Source organism: Urocitellus parryii, chromosome 1 (assembly GCF_045843805.1).
Source record: "Urocitellus parryii isolate mUroPar1 chromosome 1, mUroPar1.hap1, whole genome shotgun sequence".
Taxonomy (NCBI): domain Eukaryota; kingdom Metazoa; phylum Chordata; class Mammalia; order Rodentia; family Sciuridae; genus Urocitellus; species Urocitellus parryii.
The window spans coordinates 92,019,166-92,042,953 of record NC_135531.1 but is presented as its reverse complement, the minus strand read 5'-3'; the positions used below and the strand labels follow the sequence as shown (position 1 = coordinate 92,042,953).

Here is a 23,788-nt window from a genome sequence, read left to right as displayed (position 1 = left end):
CATGCCATCACACTTGGCTTGTTTCCTTTCTAAAATGAGGAAAATAATACCTATTTCCTAGAGTTGATATGAGGATTATATGAATTTCATACTTATGAAAAGATGCTGTGCTAATCGTTATTATTATTTCTTAATGCATAGGGTTACTGTGCAAATTAAATGAGCTCATATGTGTACAATACTAGCATGTGCCCAAAAGGTTAGTGTTATAGATTTTATTATTTTACATGATTATCATGACTTATGTGACTTGGAATATTACAACATAAAAAATATTTTAAAAGCCTCATCTTGTCTTTTAAATTTGGAATCTTCCTCCAAATCAAGAAATCTTATTAAAAAAATCACATGATTTTAAAGTTGGAAGGAAAGACTAAGTGAATTGTAAACTGTCAATGCTATAGCCACCTCATGGGGCTGCTTTAGCTGGCAAAAGAAAATAACCCTGTGTGCTGGAACTTGTGCAGGAAAGTTTAGTCACTACTGTGCCATTATTTTAACATTTGCTATTATTTTTTTAAAGCCCTTTTTATTTGGGAAATATAGTCTCCAAGTGTTTCTTTAGTTGTGGTGTACTAGGGCCAAGGCAGAAGTGCACCCCAAATCAGTAACTCAAAGTAGAAGTTAGATGTTGTAAACATCAAAATAGTTGAACCACAGCACTGGTAAACTGTGCTATTAATTTAGGAAAGAGCATTTTGCCAAACAATATAGATAATAATGCAGTGCTGTTTTCATAAGATAAAGCAGTAAGGCATTTATAGATTTGTGTACACTATGAAGGTACTTTCCTGCTTCTCCGTTATTCTCATAAGGAAATGTTTTAGACTATGAAATGCCTAAGGAAGGCGTCTTTTGACCAAAATACTCATATTTAGTCATTATGTTACTGCAGAGAGGTGGGAAGAAAAGGAGGTTGGGAATATACCTCATGGAGTCACTTGCTCATGGCCCTTTCTCTTCCAGCTTATTTCTAACTGCCCAGCATCCATCCCTCTTTCTGCCCAGACCTGGGAGCATCTCTTCCTTATTGGTTCTGATTCTTCTTGTCATGTTATCTCATCTGTCATCCCAGGCTTTTTAACTTTCCATTTAGCACCCTGACTTAAACTAGCATATAATTATGAGTTTCATAGGTATCCGTCTTGGTATCAGGCAAGACTCTCAACATCCAGGAGTTTCTATGACCTGAAATCTCCATGATCCTTTATCTCAAAGCCTTTCAGGAAACTCAAGGTCATTTACCTTTGGCTCTTCAGTTAGCATTATTGTGACTGCTAATTCACAGGCCGACGTGGGCCAGGCAGGTCCCTTAGGTGAGTGAGGTGGCAAGGTGGGAGACCACAAGGTGTGGAGGGGACTTGCAAAGTGGAAAGCATGTTCCCACACAACAGAGCGGCTGCAGGGATACCTTGGCTAATTTTTGCCACCTGCCTCGGACTGCTGGAGAAGGCAGAAAGTAACAGTCCCTGCTTTCCCCCGTGGCTCTATGAAACATGGGCTTCTATTTGTCTTAAATACATCAATGGAAATAAAGACTGAGAAAGCAGCTTGCATGTCCATACTCAAGGACCCTGTGCTCAGTTATCTCCTCCAGCCTTGCTGTCTCTGGGGCTCTTCTCTCTCCTTCAAGACAACCTAACTTCTCAGGCTTTTCTTAGGGAATTGCTCAGGCGGAAAACAGACTTCTAACAGGAGAGTAGCCAACCCCAGCTCCACTACTGCTTCAGATTTAAAGAATGGCACTTTTAATATTAAAAAAGAGTAAGAATAGCTAATAAATATTAAAATTACTTTAGTGAAATGTTGGGTCACTTTAGGGGGAAAGTTTTAAGGAAACATTATAATGTTTCATAAAACCATAATTTCAGTGGAATCTTATGTTATGTTGTAGGATTGATGTTGTAGATGACCAATGTGAGGGTTGCACAACCTCCTCTTCCCACTTTTCCCACACAGCTTTCTCCCCTCACTGATGCCCGGGAGGACACAACAGAAGGGCTGAAAGTCAGGCATGGGTGGGAAGAAGGGATGATGTGGGAACAACATCAGGATGACCAAGAGAGTTCTCTTGGATGGAAAGGTAGGCAAGGTTTGGAACTTTTGAGGTGCCTCAGATAAGAGAGGAGTGGAGATTTTGTTTAACTTTTTATCTTGAAATAATTCCAATCTTATAGAAGAGCTCTAAGAACAATACAAAAAACTCTGTACCATTGATTGAGTCATTTATAAATACAATGGCAGTTTTCTATTCTGACCTTCTACATGTATTAGTTTGCATTTTATTGTCTGGAAGTACTTTCCCTTTTCTTGATGTATCTACTAATATATGTATTTATATTCACCTGAGTTCCTGGATTCCTCTTAAGGGGGCTATAATCTGATGCTAGCATTTATTTTTATGAACAAATTTTTATCATATTTGGCCAATAGGAGTCCCTTCAAACTAGGGCCTATCTTCTTTTGAAATGGCCCCATTGTTATTTGAATTCTTTCCTTTTTGATGCAGTAAACTGTTTCAGGCCTTATCCTTTTCTGGCTTGGACTTGGAATCATCTATTCTCCAAGGAGTGAAGAATGGTACTTAGAAGCCAAAGATCTGGGCATTAGGTGTGGTCATTGTTTTTGAGGTGTTATACCTTCCATTCCTTCTCAGTGAGCAAACCTAGAGGGTTGTTCACATATACATATTTATTTCTGTATTTATGAACACATATTAATCATGTATTTACAATGGATTCCTCTGTTTCCACAGGGTTCTATATAAAGTTTTCTCCTTTGCTATATTTGTAGCTCCTTTCTCTAACAGAAGAAACCTGGCTTTTCTTATTCTCAGTAGATTTGCTATGGTGGTTAATTTTATGAGTTGACTGAGCCACAGGGTGCCCAGATACTTGGATAAACATTATTCTGGGTGTGTCTATGAGGGTGTTTCGGATGAGATCAACACTTGAATCAGCAGACTGAGTAAAGCAGATTCTCCTGCCCAGTGTGGCTGGGCCTCATCCAGTCTGTTGAAGGTCTGAGTAGATCAAAAGGTTGAGTGAGGCAGAACTCGTTCTCTGCCCGCCTATCTTGCAGCTGAGACATTGGTCTTCTCCTATCTTCAGGTTTAGACTAAAACTTATACCATCATTTCTTCTTGTTCTCAGGCCTTTGAACTCCAAATGAAACTTACACTCTTGGCTCTCCAATTTGGCAACCGCACATCATGGGATTTCTTAGCCTCCACAACTGCAAAATCCAGTTTCTTATCATGAGTCTCTTTATTCATGTATACACACATGTACACACCCCTGTATCTATACCTGTATATGTATATCTATAGCAATCTGTCTATATACACACATGCTTATCTTTATTATCCTATTGGATGGGTGTGAGTGTACATATAAACATATGTAATGGTTCTGTTTCTCTGGAGAACCCAGACTAACACATTTAATTATTGCTTAATTCCTCTTCATGTAGCCAGTCTCCAACCCTTCCTGCCTTGTTGAGCCACCATCCTTACACAAATACCCTTTATAGCTTCACTTCTGACCCTACCATGCCACCATCATGCTTAGCCCTGAGCTTGCTGTCTATCTGTAACAACTGTTGAGAAGGGGGAAGGGGTACTACTGGCTTTTCAATAGAAATTTTCAGCACTTAAGGAAGGAAGGAGGAGAGAGAGGGAATGATTTATTTGGCTTATTATCTTTGTGTTTTTGAAATATGAAAGTAAAAATCATTATTTGTCTTGTGGCCCTGTGTGTTAAATCTGACACTACTCTCTGACTGTGCTATTGAAAAGCCTAACATATGTGACTCAGTCACTGTAGAATTGTCTGACAGAAAAAGGGGGACTTGTTCTCTGAATTTATACTGTGTTGTGTGAGAGAGTTTATACTTAATTGGGATTTATTGGCTTTTTTAATAATTCCATTGGTGTTCTTAAACGTGCTTTTGTACTGTATTGGTGAGTGTTGTATAAGACAAATGCCCTTTCTCAATTCTGAAAAGAATTCTAGAAAAATAAAGGCTTGATCATGATAATATGTTGAAACAATACGGGAGTTTGGGAATATGTGCTGTGTTTTCCCCAGTAGGAGTATTGTTCAGGGGAAGATGTGTGCACCAAGGAGGGATATCCAGTTAATGAAACAAAATATTTATTCTGCTGACAATGGAGACAACAAGCCAGTGCCACAATGCACAGGGAAAAGCCTCGAAGTAGCCTTGAAACAGGGGCTGAAGAGAGGGGAGGAGGGTTGGGAGACTGAGGTGGGTTTGGAAATACCTTTGAACTGGGAACTTTTCAGCTTCCTTATCTAAAATGCATGTTTTACTTGTTTAACTGATAACAGGAAGACAGGAATTTCTGATGTTCAGTGTTAGCTTTGACTCTTTTTTTTTTTTTGTAGGGACCTACCTTTTGAAGCTGAGAACATTTGCATTTGACTATTAATCTTGTTAACTATGGTTGTGTAGTTGTGTATCCAAAATGTAGTGGCTTGTACCAATAGTCATTATCTCATGAGTTGTAGGCCAGGACATTGAGTGAGGCTTCGCTGGCCATTTTTTTTCTCCGTGGGGTGTTGAACACTTGTTGATACTGAGCAGGCAGTTGATGTGGTCTGAGGTTGTAAAATGTCTTCATTCAAGACTGGGTGCTTGGGGCAGGGCATCTCTGAAAGGCTGGCTCAGAAGAACTCCATTTCTCTAGTGTATTCCTGTCTTCCCATGTGCTCCCTCTGGGAAGGTAATTAGATGGCACAGGGCTCCATGACACCAAGGGAGCAGCCAGTTGCTTCAAAAACAAATCTGGAAGTGTCAGCTTACTGTCACTCCTGTGCTATTCCATGTGTGAGAACAGTCAGAGGCTAGCCCAGAGTCAAGGAGAGGGGAATTAGACCCCATCTCTTGATGGGAAGAGAGAAAATAAGTTTGCAACAATCTTAACTGTATCACACTTGAAAGAATGATGAGAAGATGAATGGATTATGACTTTTTCTTAAACCTTCTATATCAAATAACTGTTAGCTGTTTTTCATATGAATTTATAATAGTTAATATTAAACAGTACCAGGGAGGGAATGTGTTTAGAAAACAGATTCTTGGCTTAACCCATGCTGGACAGCTCAGTAAGACATGTGAGTTTAGAACCAACTGAATGTCCTGGATAAAATAAGGTTATTAATGAATTCTGAGATTTTTCATAATAGAGTCATAGAACCCATTTTCTTTTCCCTTATAAAGCCCCAAAATGGGGCTGGGGCTGGGGCTTAGTGGTAGGGCACCCACCGTGCGCGTGTGGGGCCCTGGGTTTGATCCTCAGCACCACATAAAAATAAATAAAGATATTGTGTCCATCTATAACTAAAAAAAGTTTAAAATAAAGCAAAAAAAGGGTGTGATATGAAAACACCCCTTTTGTTTAATATTCTAGTATGGATTTTGCACTCTGACTTATAAAACATAGAATAGACCAGTAGGGTTTCTTTTAACTTTATGCTCTGTTATTACCTATGAAACATTTTTTGGCTAAAAGGTTAATTTCTAAAAACTTTCTATTTTGAAATAAAATAAAAACATATTTAAAAAAGAGTTGCTAAGGCTAAGTTTCCTGGATTCACTCAGATTTGCCTTGTGTTAATATCTTATAGCATCATGTTGAATTTGTCAAAACCAGGGAATTAACATTGATACCATGGTAGTAACTAAACTATAGATTGATTCTGAATTTTAGAATCCTATTCTGAAATCCAATTCAGGAAACCACAATTCATTTAGAAAAATCAATTTTTTTCTTTTAAGGTGCTTTTTAAATTAATTATGCAAACTTAAAAAAATTCTTCTTGTATATACATAACAGTAGATTGAATTTTGATATATTTTATATATGCAAAGTATAACTTATTCTAATTAGAATCCCGTTCTTGTAGTTGTACATGATGTGGAGTTACAAAGATTAATTTTGGAGGTTCATATCATTTGAAACATTTCAAGGATGTCCAAGATAGAGATGAAAATTTGACTCGCACTTTGGGCATTTATATTTATCGTGATTTAATTTGATGCAAACTTGATAAAACCAGACTATGCCTTAAACTAATCTTGGAAATAGCACCCCACTCTGGGGATTCTGATTTCCGTTATCAAAGAATGGTGCTATCAATCTCTGAGTTAATTTGTGGAACTGCTTTTATGGTTTTTTTTTTACATTATGTTATCAATAAGATTTTTCTTTGGGTAAACTCCTATTCTAAGAAGATTTGTAAGAAATTGGGAGAGGAAAATGCTTGTTTAATGGCAGTTTGCTGCATTGATTTTATTCCTGGACATTTACTTAGCTAGCCTTCTGCCTGTGGGCAAGTCACCTGTCTCTTGGGTCTTAGTTTCCTCATCTAAAAAGAGGAAAGGCTGGCTTATCAACATATAAAGAATATTGCCTATTTTGTAATATTTATCATTAAGAACATACTTTTGTATTTAGTATAATGGAGCAATTCTAAAGCTTCTTAGTTTCAGGGTCCCCACATTCTTTGAAATTATGAAGGACCTCAAAGAACTTTGGTTTATGTGGGTTATCTCTATGTTCACCATTATTATAGATTGAAACTGAGAAATCTTAAAAAATGAATTTATTAAATAAAACCCATTATAAAAATTACATGACATCAAACATATTTTTTAAAAATACTTGTTATTTTTCAAATGCAAAACAATTTTAGTGAGAAGTGTGGCATTGTTGTTACATTTTTGCAAATCTCTTTAATATCAGACTTAATAGAAGACAGCTGGATTCTTATTGCTGTTGTCATATCATATACTGTGAAACCTCTGGAAAACTGTATATGTGTAAGAGGAGAGAAAATAACAAGTATTATATCAGAAATATTGTTCTAACTTCATGGACTACCCCAAATTCTCTTGTTCCCCCATGCTGGAGAAGTTTTAGTGTAATGGAATGAGCTTGGGCTTTCAGTCGGATACTTCTGGGTTGGAATCTTGCATTTACTACTACTTTCTGTGTTGCTGCAGCCATACTATTTATTCTTTCCCAACCTGTAAACTTAATTGTAAAATGAAAATCAAAATGTCATGTTTGCATACCTCTGTGGAGATTAAATGAAATAAAGTAAATAAAAGCATCTAGCATATGTCCTTAAGTATAGATGACCAAAATATTTTCATTTGTTCTGTTTTTGTTTTGTTGCAGTTTGAAATTTTACAGAGGGTAAATTGGGTAGAGGAAAATATCCTAAAGAATAGAACAGGGGCTGGGGATATAGCTCAGTTGGTAGAGTGTTTGCCTCACATGCACAAGGCCCTGAGTTCAATTCCCAGCAGCAGCACCACCACCAAAAAAATCAAAAACAAAACAAAACAAAACAAAAACAGATTTATACAACTATAATGCATCAATAAAAATGTGGGGGGAAAACAGAACAGGTATAAAGAGAAAAAAAATTGAGCTGAGGTAGTTGGTCTACAAATATGGCCACCTTTGATTCTTCCAGTCACTTACTAGAGGTTCATGTCATCCTCCTGTCAAGAGATGGAATGTTTCCCCTCCCTTCCCACCTGGATGATCTTATGACTTGCTTTTGTCAGTAGAGCTAGCAAGAATAATGCTATGCAGCTTCCACTCTTGCTTTCTCCAAGCCCTAAGTCACAAAGGAATGAAGTCTTGCTAGAGAGAGACCATATAGGAATGGAGGCTGAAAGGAGGGAGAGACCCCATCATCTCAGCCCTTCAGTCCACTACCGGAGGCATGCCAGTGTGTGAATGAGGTCATATTGGATTCTTAAGAGTCCAGGTGAACCTTTCTAGCCAAAACCAATTGTCCTTCTAAGTCCTGGCCAAATTTTCAAATCATGAATCAATTATTGTTGTTTTAAGTCACTAACTTTTGAGGTTGTTACATAGCAATAAATGGTTGAAAACTAGAAAAAATTTATGAAGGTGAACAGGCTTCTGTATGTGAGAAACATAAATAGCACCTTGAAAAATTAACAACTTTACTAATTTTTTTCATGACAAAGTGAGGATTATCTTTACCAATGAGAATGAGGGTAACTCAAAAAAAACACCCAAAGATGCTACCATGCTTGCCTGAAAAGGGAGCTCCATGGTGCCTGAGGAAGATCTTCTCCACACACCTACTTTACTTTACCCAAATGGGCCTACGCTAAAAAAATGTAATGTGATTTGTGCTTTCTGTGAGAACTTGCAATCTCTTACGTTCAAAATACTAAATAAAGATGGGATGAATTTCTGAGGGCATGACATTAAAGAAATTTTTGCAGGGTTCATTCTGTCTTTGTGAAGAAGTAAGCTGTTTGTCTCCAATGCAAAAGTTATTCTGTGCAGCTGGCAAAAACCTGCCTTTCTGGTTTGTAATGTCATGTTAATCAGCAAAGGTGTTATTACTCATTTGAAGTATTCTTTGTTCTGGTTAAAAGCCCCACGGATGGTATTTTCAAATAAACTTGTCCTTCTTTGGAGTTTTTCTTAAGATTATAAGTCTCTGGTAGCTCTGTTCTTTCCAGAATGTTGCTAGTGTGAACATAATCTATCTCTGTTTGCTAAGTTAAATTGTATAATTCATAATCCAGAAATATGTCAAGGCAGTTGTTTACTCTAACTTAAAAAGTAAATTAATGTGTTCTAACATTTAATGAAGTTTTTCTGAATATAATTATAAAGGGTCAGATACTTTATTTTCTTCTTACCTATCTTATTTCTTCCTAAGAGACAGAGAAAGAGGTTTATATCTAGTCTTTTTTGTTTTTCTTAATGATGGAAAAAAATTCTTATCAGATTTATTTCATTGAATAAAAATTATACATCTTTATATAGAGTTTCATATGTAAAACTCAATACCAGGCCCCTTTATTTTTAAGTATCTTACAAATTTCAAATAGAACACACCAATTCCTTATAGCATTAGCCACTAACAAGGTGAACATTGTGAGGGGCAAACTCCTACTCTTACAGGAGAGGAAGCTGCTGCCCCTATAAAAGACTATTAACATACCTTTCACAGTATTTTTGTTTGTTTGTTTCAGGTAAAACTCTTTGAAGAAACTTACGAGGAGCCAGCCAAGATCAGTAGTCACTCTGGCTCATTCTTTTAGGTGACCTAGACTAAACTTGGCTCACCATACCACTAAATTGAGCATGCCCAGAAATGTTCATGTCTACCATCTTTCGTTTATGAACATGTGCTCTGTGACCTTGAACTGAGCATGTGCAGAAATGTGCTTGACCCTATATGAATAGGGTGCTTTTTTATATGAATACTTAAGAGGATCCTAGAATAAAATCTCCATGTTTCTTTGATTGGAGGAGAGCCTTTGCAAATAATCCCAGTATTGTTGTTGTTTTTAAGATTTTTTAGTTGTCAGTAGACCTTTATTGTATTTATTTATTTTTACGTCATGCTGAAAGTCAAACCCAGAGTGTCACACATGCTAAGCAAGTGCTCTATCACTGAGCCACAACCCCAACCCTCGGTGTTGTTCTTTCTTGCAGCAAGTCAACAAGTCTTTCTCTATTCTTTAATTGTTGGCTTCACACTCACAGAGAAGAGAACCCAGTGAGTTCAGTTACTATTACCTTTAGAACATGCTGAGTCTATTGGAATTATGTATCTGAAACAAATGTGCATTTTATTTAAAACCGAACTGAATAGTTTTGAATCGGGCTGATATAACAAGACAAATTAATCCATCCTTTTTCTCTTTACTTTCATAAGTTTGATTGATCAAGAAAAATAAAAATCTTCCTAAGAGATAGGGAGAGAGGTTTAATGTTTTTAGGATTGCATCTCTGTTCTTCCATTGTTTATTGTCCTTTGCATTAGTTCAATGAACTTTTAAGGAGTTCTAACTGGGTATAAATTATTGAACTATATGTAAAGGAAGTGATATGTAATACTTAGTACCTGCCCTCAGAATGTCTGAACATTAGTAGAAAACTTAAGAGAAGTAATAAATGACTTTAATAAAAGAAGAATGGCTTAAGTATCAGAGACAGGCAGAAGTAAGAAACTTCGTAGGTTTAATGGATAGAGAGGTTATAATGAGGTTAGGATGATAAGGACAAGCTTTATGCAGAAGGTGGCCTTTGAACTGGATCTTGAAAGATAAGCGGGGTTTTGGTCATGACAGAGATCAGAGAAGTTATTCCAGATGAAGGGAACAGTATCATCAGGCCAAAATCCAGAGACCTCATGAAACCTGAAATGTTTCATAAGAAGAAGCATGAAGAATTCTTTTCCTGATATAGGTGTTGATATTCATGTCAAAAAGATATTCTCTCAAAAGTCTCATTCATGGAGGTCCATTATCTTTGATAAAATTTTAATTTATTTGTTTCAGAAAATTCTTAAGCATGTTGCTAAGTGCTGCAATCGTATCTCATTTTGTGATGTCTTAATGATTTCCCCATTTGGTCAGAAATTTCTTCCAGTAATGGGCAGAAAAAAACCTGGAATGTTTCTAAGTAGAGTCACCATGTCTTTTCTTTGCCAAGGACTGAAAGAAGTAAAGAATCAAGTTTTCCTTGAGTTTCAAATGAAACTAACCATCTGACTTGGAAGTGAAACCTTTATCTCAGGGTATTAAGGGTGGGGGCCCATACCTTCCATCATGGTATATAATCGTTTGTAATAGTTTTACCTGCCCAAGGGGCTCGGGAAAAACTCAGATAAAAAGTCCTGATGTAACTTTTTTGGGGAATGTATAAATGTGGTTAGTACATTGACAGCTTACCACCATACTCCAATCTAGTCTCCATGCATTTCTTAACACCTCTGGGTACATGACCCAAATCCACAAGACTACTGCCTCCATAAGCAAAATGAGGTAATGGTGAATTCTTACTGGTATGATATATATTTTTAAAAATATTTTTATACAAGTAATATATATATCCCATAAGAAGTCAAACATACAAAAGAGCTTCTCATGGAAATCCAAATCTCTCCTCATCTCACTTTTCAGAGGCCACTTTTAGAAGTTTCTTAGTCACTCTCTAGCCCTGGGGTTTCTCTAGTGTTCTGATAGGCCAATAAAGGACTGCTCCCATCATAGCTCATGGTATCCTATCCTGGATGCCCTTCCTCTCCTCTGGAATTGATTAGTGTGCTTTTTCCATCTTCTAGAGGATAATAATTTGCTGATATGTAATGAGGACTTAAAAAATATTTGAGCCATGGACATGGTGGTACACACTTGTAATCTCAGTGAATCTGGAAGCTGAGGCAAGGGAATCACATGTTCAAGGACAACCTGGGCAACTTAGCAAGACCCTGTCTCAAAAATAAAAAAGAGCTACTTGAGTTCTATATTTTTTCTATAATTCTGCAACAAGAATAGTGTTGCACTGTAATCTATATTTTTTCTATAATTCTGCAACAAGAATAGTGTTGCACTGTAATCTATCTTATAGACTATATGTATGAATGATTCTAATCTGTTTTTTAAGAGATGTTTGCAAAGGCCCAATAAAGTTTTATCTTACAGGTTATAGGCAGTAAAGCTAACAATAAACCCAACTTAACACATACCATACTCATTCTCTGTTCATTTGATTTTGGAAAAAGTTGAGCATATTTAATAGTTTCAGGGATTTCATTTAACTTAGAAAATTGTGATATATTTGGGCTGGGGATGTGGCTCAAGTGGTAGCGCGCTCGCCTGGCATGCGTGCTGCCCAGGTTCGATCCTCAGCACCACATACCAACAAAGATGTTGTGTCTGCCGAAAACTAAAAAAATTTAAATAAATAAATATTAAAATTCTCTCTCTCTCTCTTTCTCTTTTTTTAAAAAAATTGTGATATATTTAATTTATAAATTTCAGACTGATACAATAGAGTTTTAGAAAACTATAAGAAATGCTTTGTTGATATGTGTATTCCTATGTAAAACACATGGCTTCTCCTGTGTATATTTTTTAAAATTAAAGAAATTCACATTTAAAAAAATAAAAATAGAACTATTTGTAGCCCAGTGGTAGAGCAACCCTAGGGTTAATCCCCAGTACTGAAAAAAAAAAACTTTTTTTTTTTAATGGTCATGTGTTTTTTTCACAATATCCTTGATGATACTTACTTATTCTCTCTTTCAGTAATAAATCCTGGAACTGGCCCACTACACTTTAGTTCCTGCTCTGTCTCTCATGTTAGTTCTCTGTGAATTCTTAATTTCTTCATTCAAAGATGATTTCTTAGGGACATGAAGACTTTATACCTCAACTGCAAAATATAGACCCACCAGCAATCTCTATGAATAACCCACAAGAAGAATGAAATTATCCATAAGAGCAGCAGGCATAACAATGGAGTAGAAACTGGGAGAAGGATCATGGAAGAGGTCAGTTAGGGTAGGCCTGGCAGAAATGTGAGCTGGTGATGTGCACCCACACTAGGAGCAAATCTTCTACTGGCATCCATGCCTTCTGAGTTTTGTCTTATTACAGTATGACAGATGAGAAGTTAAGAGGTTTTCATGTGCATATTTCTTTGAAGTGGTGACAGAAATATAGTACTTCTGATGTTTGGCTCTGCTCCCAGTGCATGTGGAGACATACCCGCACTGCATAGAATGCTACAGCAGGAACCATGAAACATCACGTTTCTTCTTAGGTCAGCACTAGATTCACTGCATAACACTGGATGCTTTCCTTGTGGTTTCTCTGTAGAGGATAACAAGATATGCTAAAAAGAATAATATTTGTAAAGTGTTTGCACCACCAGTTTCTATACAAATGCAAAACTGTCACAGAGGTTTGACAGACTATATTCTGGTATTTTTGGAATGATAGTTTTAGAAAATGGTGATTTCCTTCTATACATGAATTTTTTTTACAGTTTCCATATACATTTTAAACTATTGAGTTGGTTTTCTAAGCTTGCTTTTGTGTATATTCTTCATGAGTACAGTGTTAGATCTTTTTTAAGTAGTATATTATGAAAAAAAACCCTAGTAGTTCTGGTGGACATGGGAATATGAAAGTCATTTTCAAAAAGAAGGCTTCACTTACATATTTTAAAAAATCTGTACCATTTCATTGCCATAATTTAATGCATAAATCTTTCCTTTTTTAATTCATGAACCACTTATTTTTAAAAATTAATTAATTAATTAATTTTATTTATTTCTTACATACATGACAATAGTGGAATGCATCACATTCATAATTATCCACTCACAGCACAATTTTTCTTAACTCATAACATGCCAAATTATGCCATTATACATGAGCTCTCTTATTTATTTATTTATTTTTGCATTACAATTCTTAATATACCTTTATACCACAGTTTATCATATCTCTGTATATAAGATATGTTGACACCAAATTCACATCTTCATACATGTATTTTGTATCATGAATCTTATTTACTTGCTTGGGATAGAAAATTAGGTAGAGTTGTGTGGCTGAACCTGCTCTAGTTATTTCACCTGTTCTGTCTGTGCTTGGATAGGGGAAAGGACCCATAGGAGAGATGAGATCAAGATGGAAGATTAGCCTTCTGTCCCAACCTTCCAGAAATATTTTGAGTAATAGGAAAGATGTATAATAGAAAATTTGATTTCACTTGGCTAGAAATTATAAGTATTCCTGAAAGTCAGTAGAAGAGAATTGAAGGTGGAAATCATTGCTCAAAATGTGGGCAGGAGGACCACGCAGGAGGTAATGATGGATTCGGGAGCACTCCAAGCTTAGTGGATGTGGTTACACAAGATCAGGGAAAGCCTGGGTAGCCATCGTGGTGAGGTCTGGAGTCTGTGAAATATATAGTGTCTTTCCCATAAAATCTTCTTAAAGTGGACATTAGCCAGAATCAGCTTTAAGAACTGTGCCTGATGCACTTAACATTTATAGGATAAACTATTTGTATTCATGGTGATATTTTTTATACTCCATTAGACCCAATTTTTTATGTTCCTACTCAATATTTTTCTTGAGACACTGGCATGGCTCTTGGACTAAATATCACTGCTCCCAAGGGAAGGTAGGTGCTGGATTGCTTGGCTATTCCTACTGACTGTCTCCAGAATGCTGGACATGGTAGTGCATGCCTGCAATCCCAGCAACTTGAGAGACTGAGGCAGGAGGATCATTAGTTTGAGGTCAAACTTAGCAAAGCTCTAAGCAACTTTGTGAAATCCTGTCTCAAAGCAAAAAGTTAAAAAAAAAAAAGGTTCTAGAGATATAGCTCAGTGGCAAATGCCCCTGAATTCAAGCTTCAATATTCAAACATACAAACAAACAAAAAAAAACTGGAAAATATGGTTCAGAAGTCAGTCACTACTCCTGCTTTACACAGCTGATTCCACAGCTAGAAGTCTGTATTGCTGTGCTCTATCTACTATTGGACACTCCTCTGCCCTTGGGAGCTGCTGCCATGAATAAATTCTAAACTCTTTCTGTATCTTTGCATCACTTGTTGAGAAGCCAGAGTCCTTGGCTGAAACTAGGTCATGCACCGTGGTCTACTTTCAGGTCTTGAGGAGTCTGGTTCCAGCCTCTACCAAGACTCATACAGTGGGGGATTCTCTCCAAGTAGGGAGGAGAATTGATATTATATACCCAGAACAAAATAAACTAAAATGAGACCTTCTCTGTTGAGAATATTTGAACTCAGAAGCTCTTTTAATGTAACTCATAGATGAAAAGACAAAAATCATATAATGTTTTCACATTTCTGAGAATAATTTGCTAGAATTATCCCCCATTTTTGATTAAAAACCAGAAGAAGGAGGAGAGGAGGAGGAGGAGGAAGAGGGAACTTCTGTTTGATAGAGTATACGTAAGGGCCATGCAACAGCCAGTTAACTTAGTGATGAAATTTTAGAAGCCGTTCATTAAAACTGGGAAGAAGAGAAGCGTGCCTATCCTCACAACTACCATCTATCCTTCAGCTGAGATACTAGCTAATGAAGGAAGAAAAGGGAAATAAATATGGGGAGGCATTTGAAAAGGAAGAACCATAACTCTTATTTGTAGAAATGTGATTATCTGAAAAGATACCATAGAGAAACCATTATAACTGTTGAGAGTTTAGCAAGATGGCTGGGAATAAGACTAATGTGGAAAAATTAGTTGCTTTCCAACACATTAGAAATAGCCAGTCAGAAAGTATAACAACAACGGAATTATAAAATACTTAGGAGTGGGCTGTGGCTGTGGCTCAGTGGTAGTGCACTTGCCTGGCATGAGTGAGGCACTGGATTCCATTCTCAGCACTTCATGTAAATAAAAAAATAAAGGTCTATCAACAACTAAAAATGCTATTAAAAATTCTTAGGAATAAGCATATATGAGTTTTCCATCACTGTGTAACAGATTGCCACGTGCACAGCGGCTTAAGCATACCCCTGTTTATTATCTTTCTGTTCTGTAGGTTAGAGGTCCAGACTAACAAGGCTGGATTCTCTGCTCAAGGTCCCACAAAGACAAAGAAAAGAGTGTTGGTCTGCTGGTCTCTTATCTGAAGACTATGGGGAAGAATCTTCTCGCCCCTTTCAAGTTGTGGGCAGAATCCCATTTTGGTGATGGTGGTACTGAGTTCCCCTTTCCTTGTTGGCTGCTAGCTGCAGGCTACCCCTGCTACTTGGGACTGCTCAGATCATTTCTCAGATGTCCCCTTTCAATTTTAAGTGGCAAAGACTTTTGGCTCCTTCTCAAGCTTTGAATATTCTTGACTTTTCTTCTGCCTTCCCCTTCTGCCGGAGAAAGTGATTTATATTTTGGAGCCTATGTGATTAGATTAGGTACACTCTGGTAATCTATTTTAAGGGTTGCTGTGCAGTCATTCAGTGATAGCTAATCATATTCACAGGTTTCCAGAAATTGAGACAGGACATCTTTGGAGGGGAGTGGGCATTTGTAAATTTTGCCCGCCATGAAGTCTAAATAAAATTATATGAGACCTACATATAAAAAAAAGTATAAAATTTTCTTGAAACATATAAAAGAAAACCATGTTGGATTTACTTGGTAAATATTGTATCATTCCCCTCTTCCAGCATTCATCCATTCTGTCAATCCAATTTAATTCCAGATTCCCAGCAGAATTGTTTATTAAATTGGCAAGCTGATTCTAAACTTCTAGTAGAGAAAAATGTCTAAGAACTGGCAAAGGCAATTTTGTAACAGAACAATGGATGTCAAATGAATGATATTAAACTAAATTCATTAAAATATTGGGGATGTTGTTCCGAATCTATGAGAGAGAATTGAGATTTAGTAAATGACAAAGTTGTTTTAAATCAAAAAATGGAAATGGTGGCCTTTTTAGTGAATGGTGGTACAGTTATCTATCCATTTGGAAATAAAGTTAGGCCCAGATCCCAAGCACAGAAATAATTTCCAGATGGGGTAAAGAGCTAAATATACCAAGTAAAATTGTGCAAGTATTAGAGGAACCAGGAGAATTTGCTCATAAACTTTGGAAATGCAATTGGCTACTAGTAAGTACACGAAAGAGCACTTACATTTATTAGAGTCAGGAAAATATAAATAAAAATACCCCCCATCTTTTTCTCAGATTGGAAAACAATTGTTCCATGCAAGTTTTGGCAAGGGAGGGGTAACATCTATTCTCACTGTGTGAATTATAATGGTCTTCTTGGCAATGCCTGTCATAATTTTAAATATGTATATTCTTCAAATGAGTGATTTCACTTCCAGATTTTTACCTCAGAGAAATACACGTCCAAGAGCGCAAAGAGACATTTGCTAGATGTGGAATTGTTATTGTAGCAGAAGATGTCCAACCACCTGTCAAGAAAGGGCTTTTTGTTTTTAAATAAATTGTTTAGTGGATTTTGAAAAAGGGACCAATTAAATATAACCAGCATAATTTAGAGGAACACAAAATACCTAAGGAATTTTGTAACAAGAACTGTCTTCTTCAAGTATGTACTATTGTTACTTCATATCACTCATTTTATAATACATTTAATCAAAACATTTCCCTTCGGTTAACAATCCATTTTCTAAAAGCAGTATAGTATCGAGTGCTCACCCTGGGTGCATGAGCATGTAATGGTAATCAAAAGCCCCTACTTTATTGTCACAAAGCATGACTTGGAGGTTTTTCTTGCTACCCTGCTAGTGGTGGGGCACAAGAAAGGGAAGTTCTGACTGATCTGTGCCTGGGCAAAAGTGGATCATTTTCAAGATCAGTGTGGTGTGTGGAATAGTACTTGATGGTTAAGTGTTTCTTATATGTGTGAAAAACTGTTATTTAACATATAATAACAGTTTTTCACACATATAAAACTGTTTTGGTGCTGGGGATTGAACCCAGGTTCATGCATATGCAAGAACCTTGAAGCATCAGTGTGTGTATCAGGAGGGGAGAGAAGATGGTTAACGTTTTAGGTAGGTGTCAGCATTTAAAAAGCAGCCAGAAGAGCTGGCACAGTGGCACACACCTGTAATCCCAGTGGCTTGGGAGGCTGAGGCAGGAGGATTGCAAGTTCAAAGCCAGCCTCAGCAAAAACAAGGTGCTAAGCAACTCAGGGAAACCCTGTCTCTAAATAAAATGCAAAATAGGGCTGGGGATGTGGCTTAGTGGTCAGAGTGCTTCTGAGTTCAATCTCCAGTATACCCCCCCCCCCACAAAAAAAAGCAGCCAGAAGAAATATTTACTTTATGTCTCTGCTTATGTGAAAGAGATCAAGTAAAATATTTTCACAAGGGCTTTTCAGAACATTAACTTTAGCAGCTTTAATCTAAGGGTTTATTATTGAGGATTCAAAAATAAAAGCTCTGGCTATTATTATTTCAATTTTATATATCTTCTGTATTTGATGCTTATGAGAGTAATGGTGAAAACTGCTTTTAAAAATGAAAAAAAATGTATGTTTTTTTAACCAAAGTGTTCTTTGATGAATTTATTAGATGTTCTTCATATCTTTATATTTAAATAATTTTGTCCAAAGATACTTTGTAATCCCACAAGAAAGAAGCTTATACTAATTTAACAGTCACTACTATGTAAGAATTATTTTCTAAAGCAGCTTCTTTAATAAACTTTAAATTACATTTGTCTTTGTAATTGAGGTAAAACCTAAAGAGATACTGTGGTCTAATAAAATAGGTTCCATTGTGAAGGAAGCTCATAAAAGATGAGAACTGTGATTGTATCCTACTAAAACACAAGACAAGATACCTTGTGAAAAAAAATTGAACTGTGAATTATTTTTGCAGAAGTCAACAAAAGGTTCCATTGTCTTGGACCATGTCTTCCGTCACATAAACCTTGTGGAGATAGATTATTTTGGACTGCGTTATTGTGACAGAAGCCATCAGACGGTGAGTACAATGACTTCATATTAAATTTGTCTGCTTATGAATTGTGCTCTCTCTGGCCTTTTGGATGTGGCCCTAGATGGTTAGGTTCTTTGTAACGGAAAATGACTGATAACCACAAAACTGTTTTCCCTGGTAATTTCTTTACATTCTCCCACCCTTTTGGGCAAAAGTCTGAAGAGTTGCTGGACTCGTAGTTTCTTTGTGTGCAGTCCTCTTTGTAAATGGTTTATGTGGCTTCCATTTTTGCAACCATATTGAAGTGAAGTGCTTTCCATTTGTGCTATTAGGGGTATTATATAGGAAAAAAAACTGTCTAATCTCTTGAAGGGACAGGTCTTTGAAGAAAGGAAATGGTTTAAGAAATACATACAGTACACAAGTGTTAAAAAGGTGCCTATCTAAGTTTTAAAAGTGGTTTGAACTGTTATAGAATAAAAAAAGTAGGGGTTTTCATTCATGAGTTTGACAGAGGAATAGCTTTCTAGAAGTAAGAGTAATAAAGGCAATCTGGCTTTTGATTCAATGTCAGTTGTTCACATGGTTGACTTGGAAGATCTTCCTGTTTGGTCAGATGGTAGAGAGTTAGAAATTTGCCACAATGGAAAGATTTTAGAGGTGATGATTTTGGAGGATGAAAGGATATTCACTAATATGACTTTTGGTTTAGTCTAAGGAAAAATCTTAGCCTGAGATAGACACACTAGGATTATGCAAAATGCTCCTATGCTTACCTTAAAAATACCCGATTTGACTTGCCTTCTGTTTTTCGCCCTGTGCAACTATTGTTGGACTAAAGATTTCCTCCTCTTTCTTCATCAGTTTTCCCAGTCTCCACTAGGCCATTTGAGATGCATTCAGTGAAGAACCTGATTTTTTGAGTGGTATTTCTGTGCCCTACTCCAGGAATGTCCTAGGGTAAAAGGCAGGCAAATAGAATGCTGTTGATGGTGATAACTTGTGGTTTCTCATGAGCTAGTCTATTCCATGTCACAGGAGGATTTAACAAAATAGGAGTAAAAAATGGGCATGTTGGGTAGAATGGTGTAGAAAGGAATAGCTTTCTAGAGGCAAGTGGTCATTAATGTGTACTTCAAAGAAAGGCAACAGACATGTTTAGAAGTTCACTGAATTCTGTCTCTGTAGCAGAGCTATAAATCTATACTGAAAGATTAAATTGAAGCCAATAGAATGTACATTAAATTATATTCATATTTCATAAATAATATTTTCCCAGCAGAGAAAAAAGAGAAAAATACATTTTTCCTGATCTTAATCTAGTATGTCAGAACTTGCCTGGGAGGGTTAACTGCCTTGCTAAAATTGTATAGAACTTATTACCCTCTTTTTTTTCCCCAAAGAAAAACTGAAAAGTAAAGAGAATTGCAAACAATGGCTCTTACTGTTTCAAAAGAATTAATAGTGTTGATAGTTTATTGAAAGTTTTGTAGGGTTTATATTAAGTCCATTTTTTTTTCTGTTACCTTAACTCCTAAGGTTTGGCATCTGTGATAGTGTTTGTAATACAGGTTTTAGGAGAAAATGAAATTATATGCTTAGAAGGAGAAAATTATTAAGTCATGTTTTGATGTGATTAGAACATTGGCTATATAAATGACATGAAAAAGTACTCTTTGCTTTCTGAATTTGCATTTTCTATAGTGAACTTAGATAAAATAAAGGTAAACAAAAGGAAAATGATTTATAAGCATTGTTTAGTCTTGACATGTTCAAATGCATTGTCTGATTGCCTTATAGTACCTTGTAGGAGACTTTCAGAATACTGTCATGAAATTTTGTAAGTATTTCAGTATATTAGTAGGAGCAGCACTACATATACCATAGTTACTTAAAGCAAATAAAAAAATTTTAAGAATATCCTTATGTTAGAAGAGTTGGGATATAATGAAACATACTTGTCTTAAAAACCAAGTAATGGTTTCCTGAATGTTGCTTGAATTACTGTGCATTAGATTTTTTTTTATATTGCTTTTCTTTTCTTATGCCCCAAGATTTATTTTTAAAGGGTAATGGGTATGTAATAATGCTCAGTAAAATGAATATCTCCATTAAGATCTACTTAGAGAAGACTTTGAGACCTGAAGATAGACCACTTAGGTCAATTCTGGGGGCACATAAAAGGAGAGAAAGTGGGAGAACCATGGATCAAAGGGAAGGAAGATAACTAGGAATGAAGAGTGCTTACATCAGTGAAAAACCCTGGGATCTTTCTCCTTTCCCTCTCCTGCCATTGGCAATGGATTGTGACTTGGAGCCATGTTGAAGTCCGACTTGGATTGAGGCCAGTGTCATCACAAGTGCCTTTACGTGTGAAAGAAGGCTGGAAAAGTAGAGAGGATGTAACAGTGGAAGCAGAGGTTGGAGCGGTGTAATTACTGCAGGGCACTTGAGCCAAGGAATGCAAGCAGCCTCTGGAAGCTGGAAAAGGGGAAGAAATGGATTCTACCCTAGAGCCTCTGGAGGATAGGCAGCCCTTACCTGCATTTTGATTTTAGCCTGTGGGTTTCATTGTGGACTTTTGACATCTAGATTGTAAGATAATTTCTGTTGTTTTAAGCCATCAAATTTATGATAATTTGTTATAGCAATGGGAAGAAACTAATACTCATGGATACAGTAGGGGAGAATCTTATCTTGCTTGCTCAGTGGGAATATAAAGCTGTATTATTTCAGAAAGAAACCTGAAACACTATTACTCTTCCTGAGTGATAATATTTCATGTCCTCTGATACAGATGATTAGGATTTCCTTGTGATTATAGCTGTGTGTGCTTCCCCAGATGTATGTGAGCAATATTAGTGGCTGCTTCAAGAGTATTTAGGTACCTTATTATGGGAGATGGATGGTGAGTTGAGTTGATGATAGGCAGAGAATTTAAATTGTAGCATAGACTCCTTCATTTTAAATAATTGGAAGAAACTTGAACCACCTTTTGGGTTTTCAGATTTTATTAGAAGTGGAAAGGCAGGAGAATCACAAGTCTGAGACCTGGGCAACTTAGTGAGACCCTGTTTCCAAATTAAAAGTTAAAAAAACGGGGCTAGAGATATAGCTCAGTGGTAGATTACCCCTGGCTCAATAACTAGTACAGAGAGAGGGGGAGAGAGCAAGCGCATGAGAGAATGTGATATGGTGGAACAGATTGCTGCCTTTAGAGTCACAAGGTAGATGTGAATCCTGTGTCTGCTCCTAATAAATGATCAAGTCACTTAATTTTTCTAAATCTCAATATCTCTATTAGTCATTTGTTTACCCACAGGTTTGGAGGTCCAAGAGGGTAGTGCTGGCATTGAATCAGCTATGGTGAGGGCCTCATAGCAGATAACTTTATAGTGGCAGGAGTATGTGTACAAGAGGGAAAAATCACATGGGTAGACGAAAAGTAGGAGAGACTGTAGTGGGACAGAGCTGGCTCTTCTATAACAGTCCTCTTGAGAGAACTAACCAGGCTGCTGTGAGAGGAGCATCAATTCCTTCTGAGAGGAGTGCCCTCAGCAATCTAACTTGTTTTCACTAGATGCCACTTTTTAAAGGTTCTACACCACTTCCCAACACCACCACACTGAGAACCAAGCTCCCAACACATGAGCCTTTGAGGGACACATTCAGACCATATTCAAACCGTAGCAACCCATAGCAGCATCCTTATCTGTAAATTGAGAATAAAATGCCTATTTTCCCTAACTTTCAGAATTGATGTAAGACCAAATCAGAATGCATGAAAGCTTTGTAGATTATGAGGTGTTAAACATGTAAATGGTCTTTCTTTTTGACACTAGCCTAGGAGAAGATATTGCTGGTGATTTTTTTAAAAAGTACAATAGGGAGAGGAAGGAAACAGTCTGGAGGAGAAAAGAAAAAAAAAGCAAATAAACCCCAGAGTCTTGAGATCACTTTTGGAAAATTTTAAAAATGAGTTTTGATGATTATTGGAAGCAATAGTAAGGATAAATGGGATATTCCAAAACTGCTTCTGGTTTTATAGTAGTAGGCATAATCATGTCTTACTTTAATATTAGCACTTGAGGCTCCTTTACAAATTACTCCTTCAAAGGCAGAAGTCATGTATAATTAGAGGTTTTCTCAGAAAATGGAACTCAGCATGGCTTTGAGAATCAGGCTGTGGCAACTGCTGCCCTTTGACTTCAGAAGTTAAAGAAGGTGGAATGCATGAAGCACACAGCTAAAGGCAGTATGTAATATCCTCTTTCCCCAGTGAACTCTTCCTTTGCTTCTCCAAGACAGTAAAAGCAATCAGAAGGGAACTTTACCTTCTGGACCAGCCTCCACCCCAAACATACTTAGTTGCTTCTTTCCATCTTTCTCTCTCTGGTCACAAGAGAAGAGTCCCAGGGCTTCTGACCTGGACCTTGTCACTCCTTGCTTTTTCTCTCTGGTAGCTCTAACTTCCCCTTCCTACCCACTTGTTGCCATCAGTGTTTGGGCATGTTCAAGTCTTTGCATTTAGATTCCTCTCCCTCTACTCCCGTGCCTTTCTCTTTTTATTGCCATTAGTTGACTCTGTCACACCTGAGCTCCAGAATGCTTTGTCTAAATTCATTGCCCCTGTTTCTTAGATCTCACTCATTCCTAAATTTCTCACAGTTTAGTTTTGAATCTTATTGTGTAATTGAAACTGCCACCTACCCCTTGCCTGAGAGACACTCTAGTCCTCATCTCACCTGACCTTTCTGTTACAGCATTGACACTAAAGAATCTTCTCATTTGTTCTTATGACACCACATTCTCCTTGCTTTGCTCTTTTCAAATTTTCTTCTACTCATTTCTGTTCAATCTCTTTCATAATCATATTCCCTCTGTCTATTCCACAAAATGGTAACGATTTACCAGGATTTTGTCTTATTCTCTTATGTTCTAACTCTGTATAGGCTCACATACTTAATGCTACCTCTTCTGGTACTACTATCTTTGAAATAGTCAATATCTTTTAAAAATATAAATTAAACTGTATATTTGTATTTTCCCCACTGCTCCCAAATGCTTTGAGTGTTACTGAACAGAAACAATCGTCATCCACTGAGCACTAGCAGGCAGCCCAGCTCTGTACTCTCTGTCCTGAGTAATGGTGCTGTCCTTTGTATCCTGGTATCATATTTTGCCGTATGTGAAAATATCACTGTCATCGTTGTATGTTCTGGCAAATACCCAAAATGACTGTTAAACCATATGTAAGTGATAATGTTAGTCCTGTTGCAAAGAAAGAATGGAAGATTGTCATGTTACATTATTACAAATCAGAACTTTTCCTTTCTGGGGTATCTTCAAGCACCTGGTAGTAGAACAGAGGGTAAAGATGAAGAAGCAGAAGAGTGTTCTTTGACTTTATGAAGAGCATCATAAATCGCACAGTGGCTGGGAGGACTGATGACAATGTATGAAGGATACTTGGGGGCCAGGGGGAAACATGCAAGAAAAGTATGAC

At 36.8% G+C, this 23,788-nt stretch overlaps 1 protein-coding gene and 1 non-coding gene across 3 annotated transcripts in view; both read left to right on the top strand.

Annotated features, from left to right (window-relative positions):
• Epb41l4a (erythrocyte membrane protein band 4.1 like 4A) overlaps positions 1-23,788 on the top strand; it is a 222,632-nt gene that overhangs the window by 73,760 nt on the left and 125,084 nt on the right. For both annotated transcript variants that reach the window (XM_026401242.2, XM_077800666.1), the window contains exon 2: positions 18,223-18,327. In XM_026401242.2, coding sequence (XP_026257027.2) covers positions 18,223-18,327 — 105 coding nt within the window. The remainder of the gene's footprint in view (positions 1-18,222; positions 18,328-23,788) is intronic.
• On the top strand, positions 7,265-7,340 carry Trnav-cac (transfer RNA valine (anticodon CAC)). Its single transcript has one exon. It is a non-coding gene; the product is annotated as a tRNA-Val (tRNA).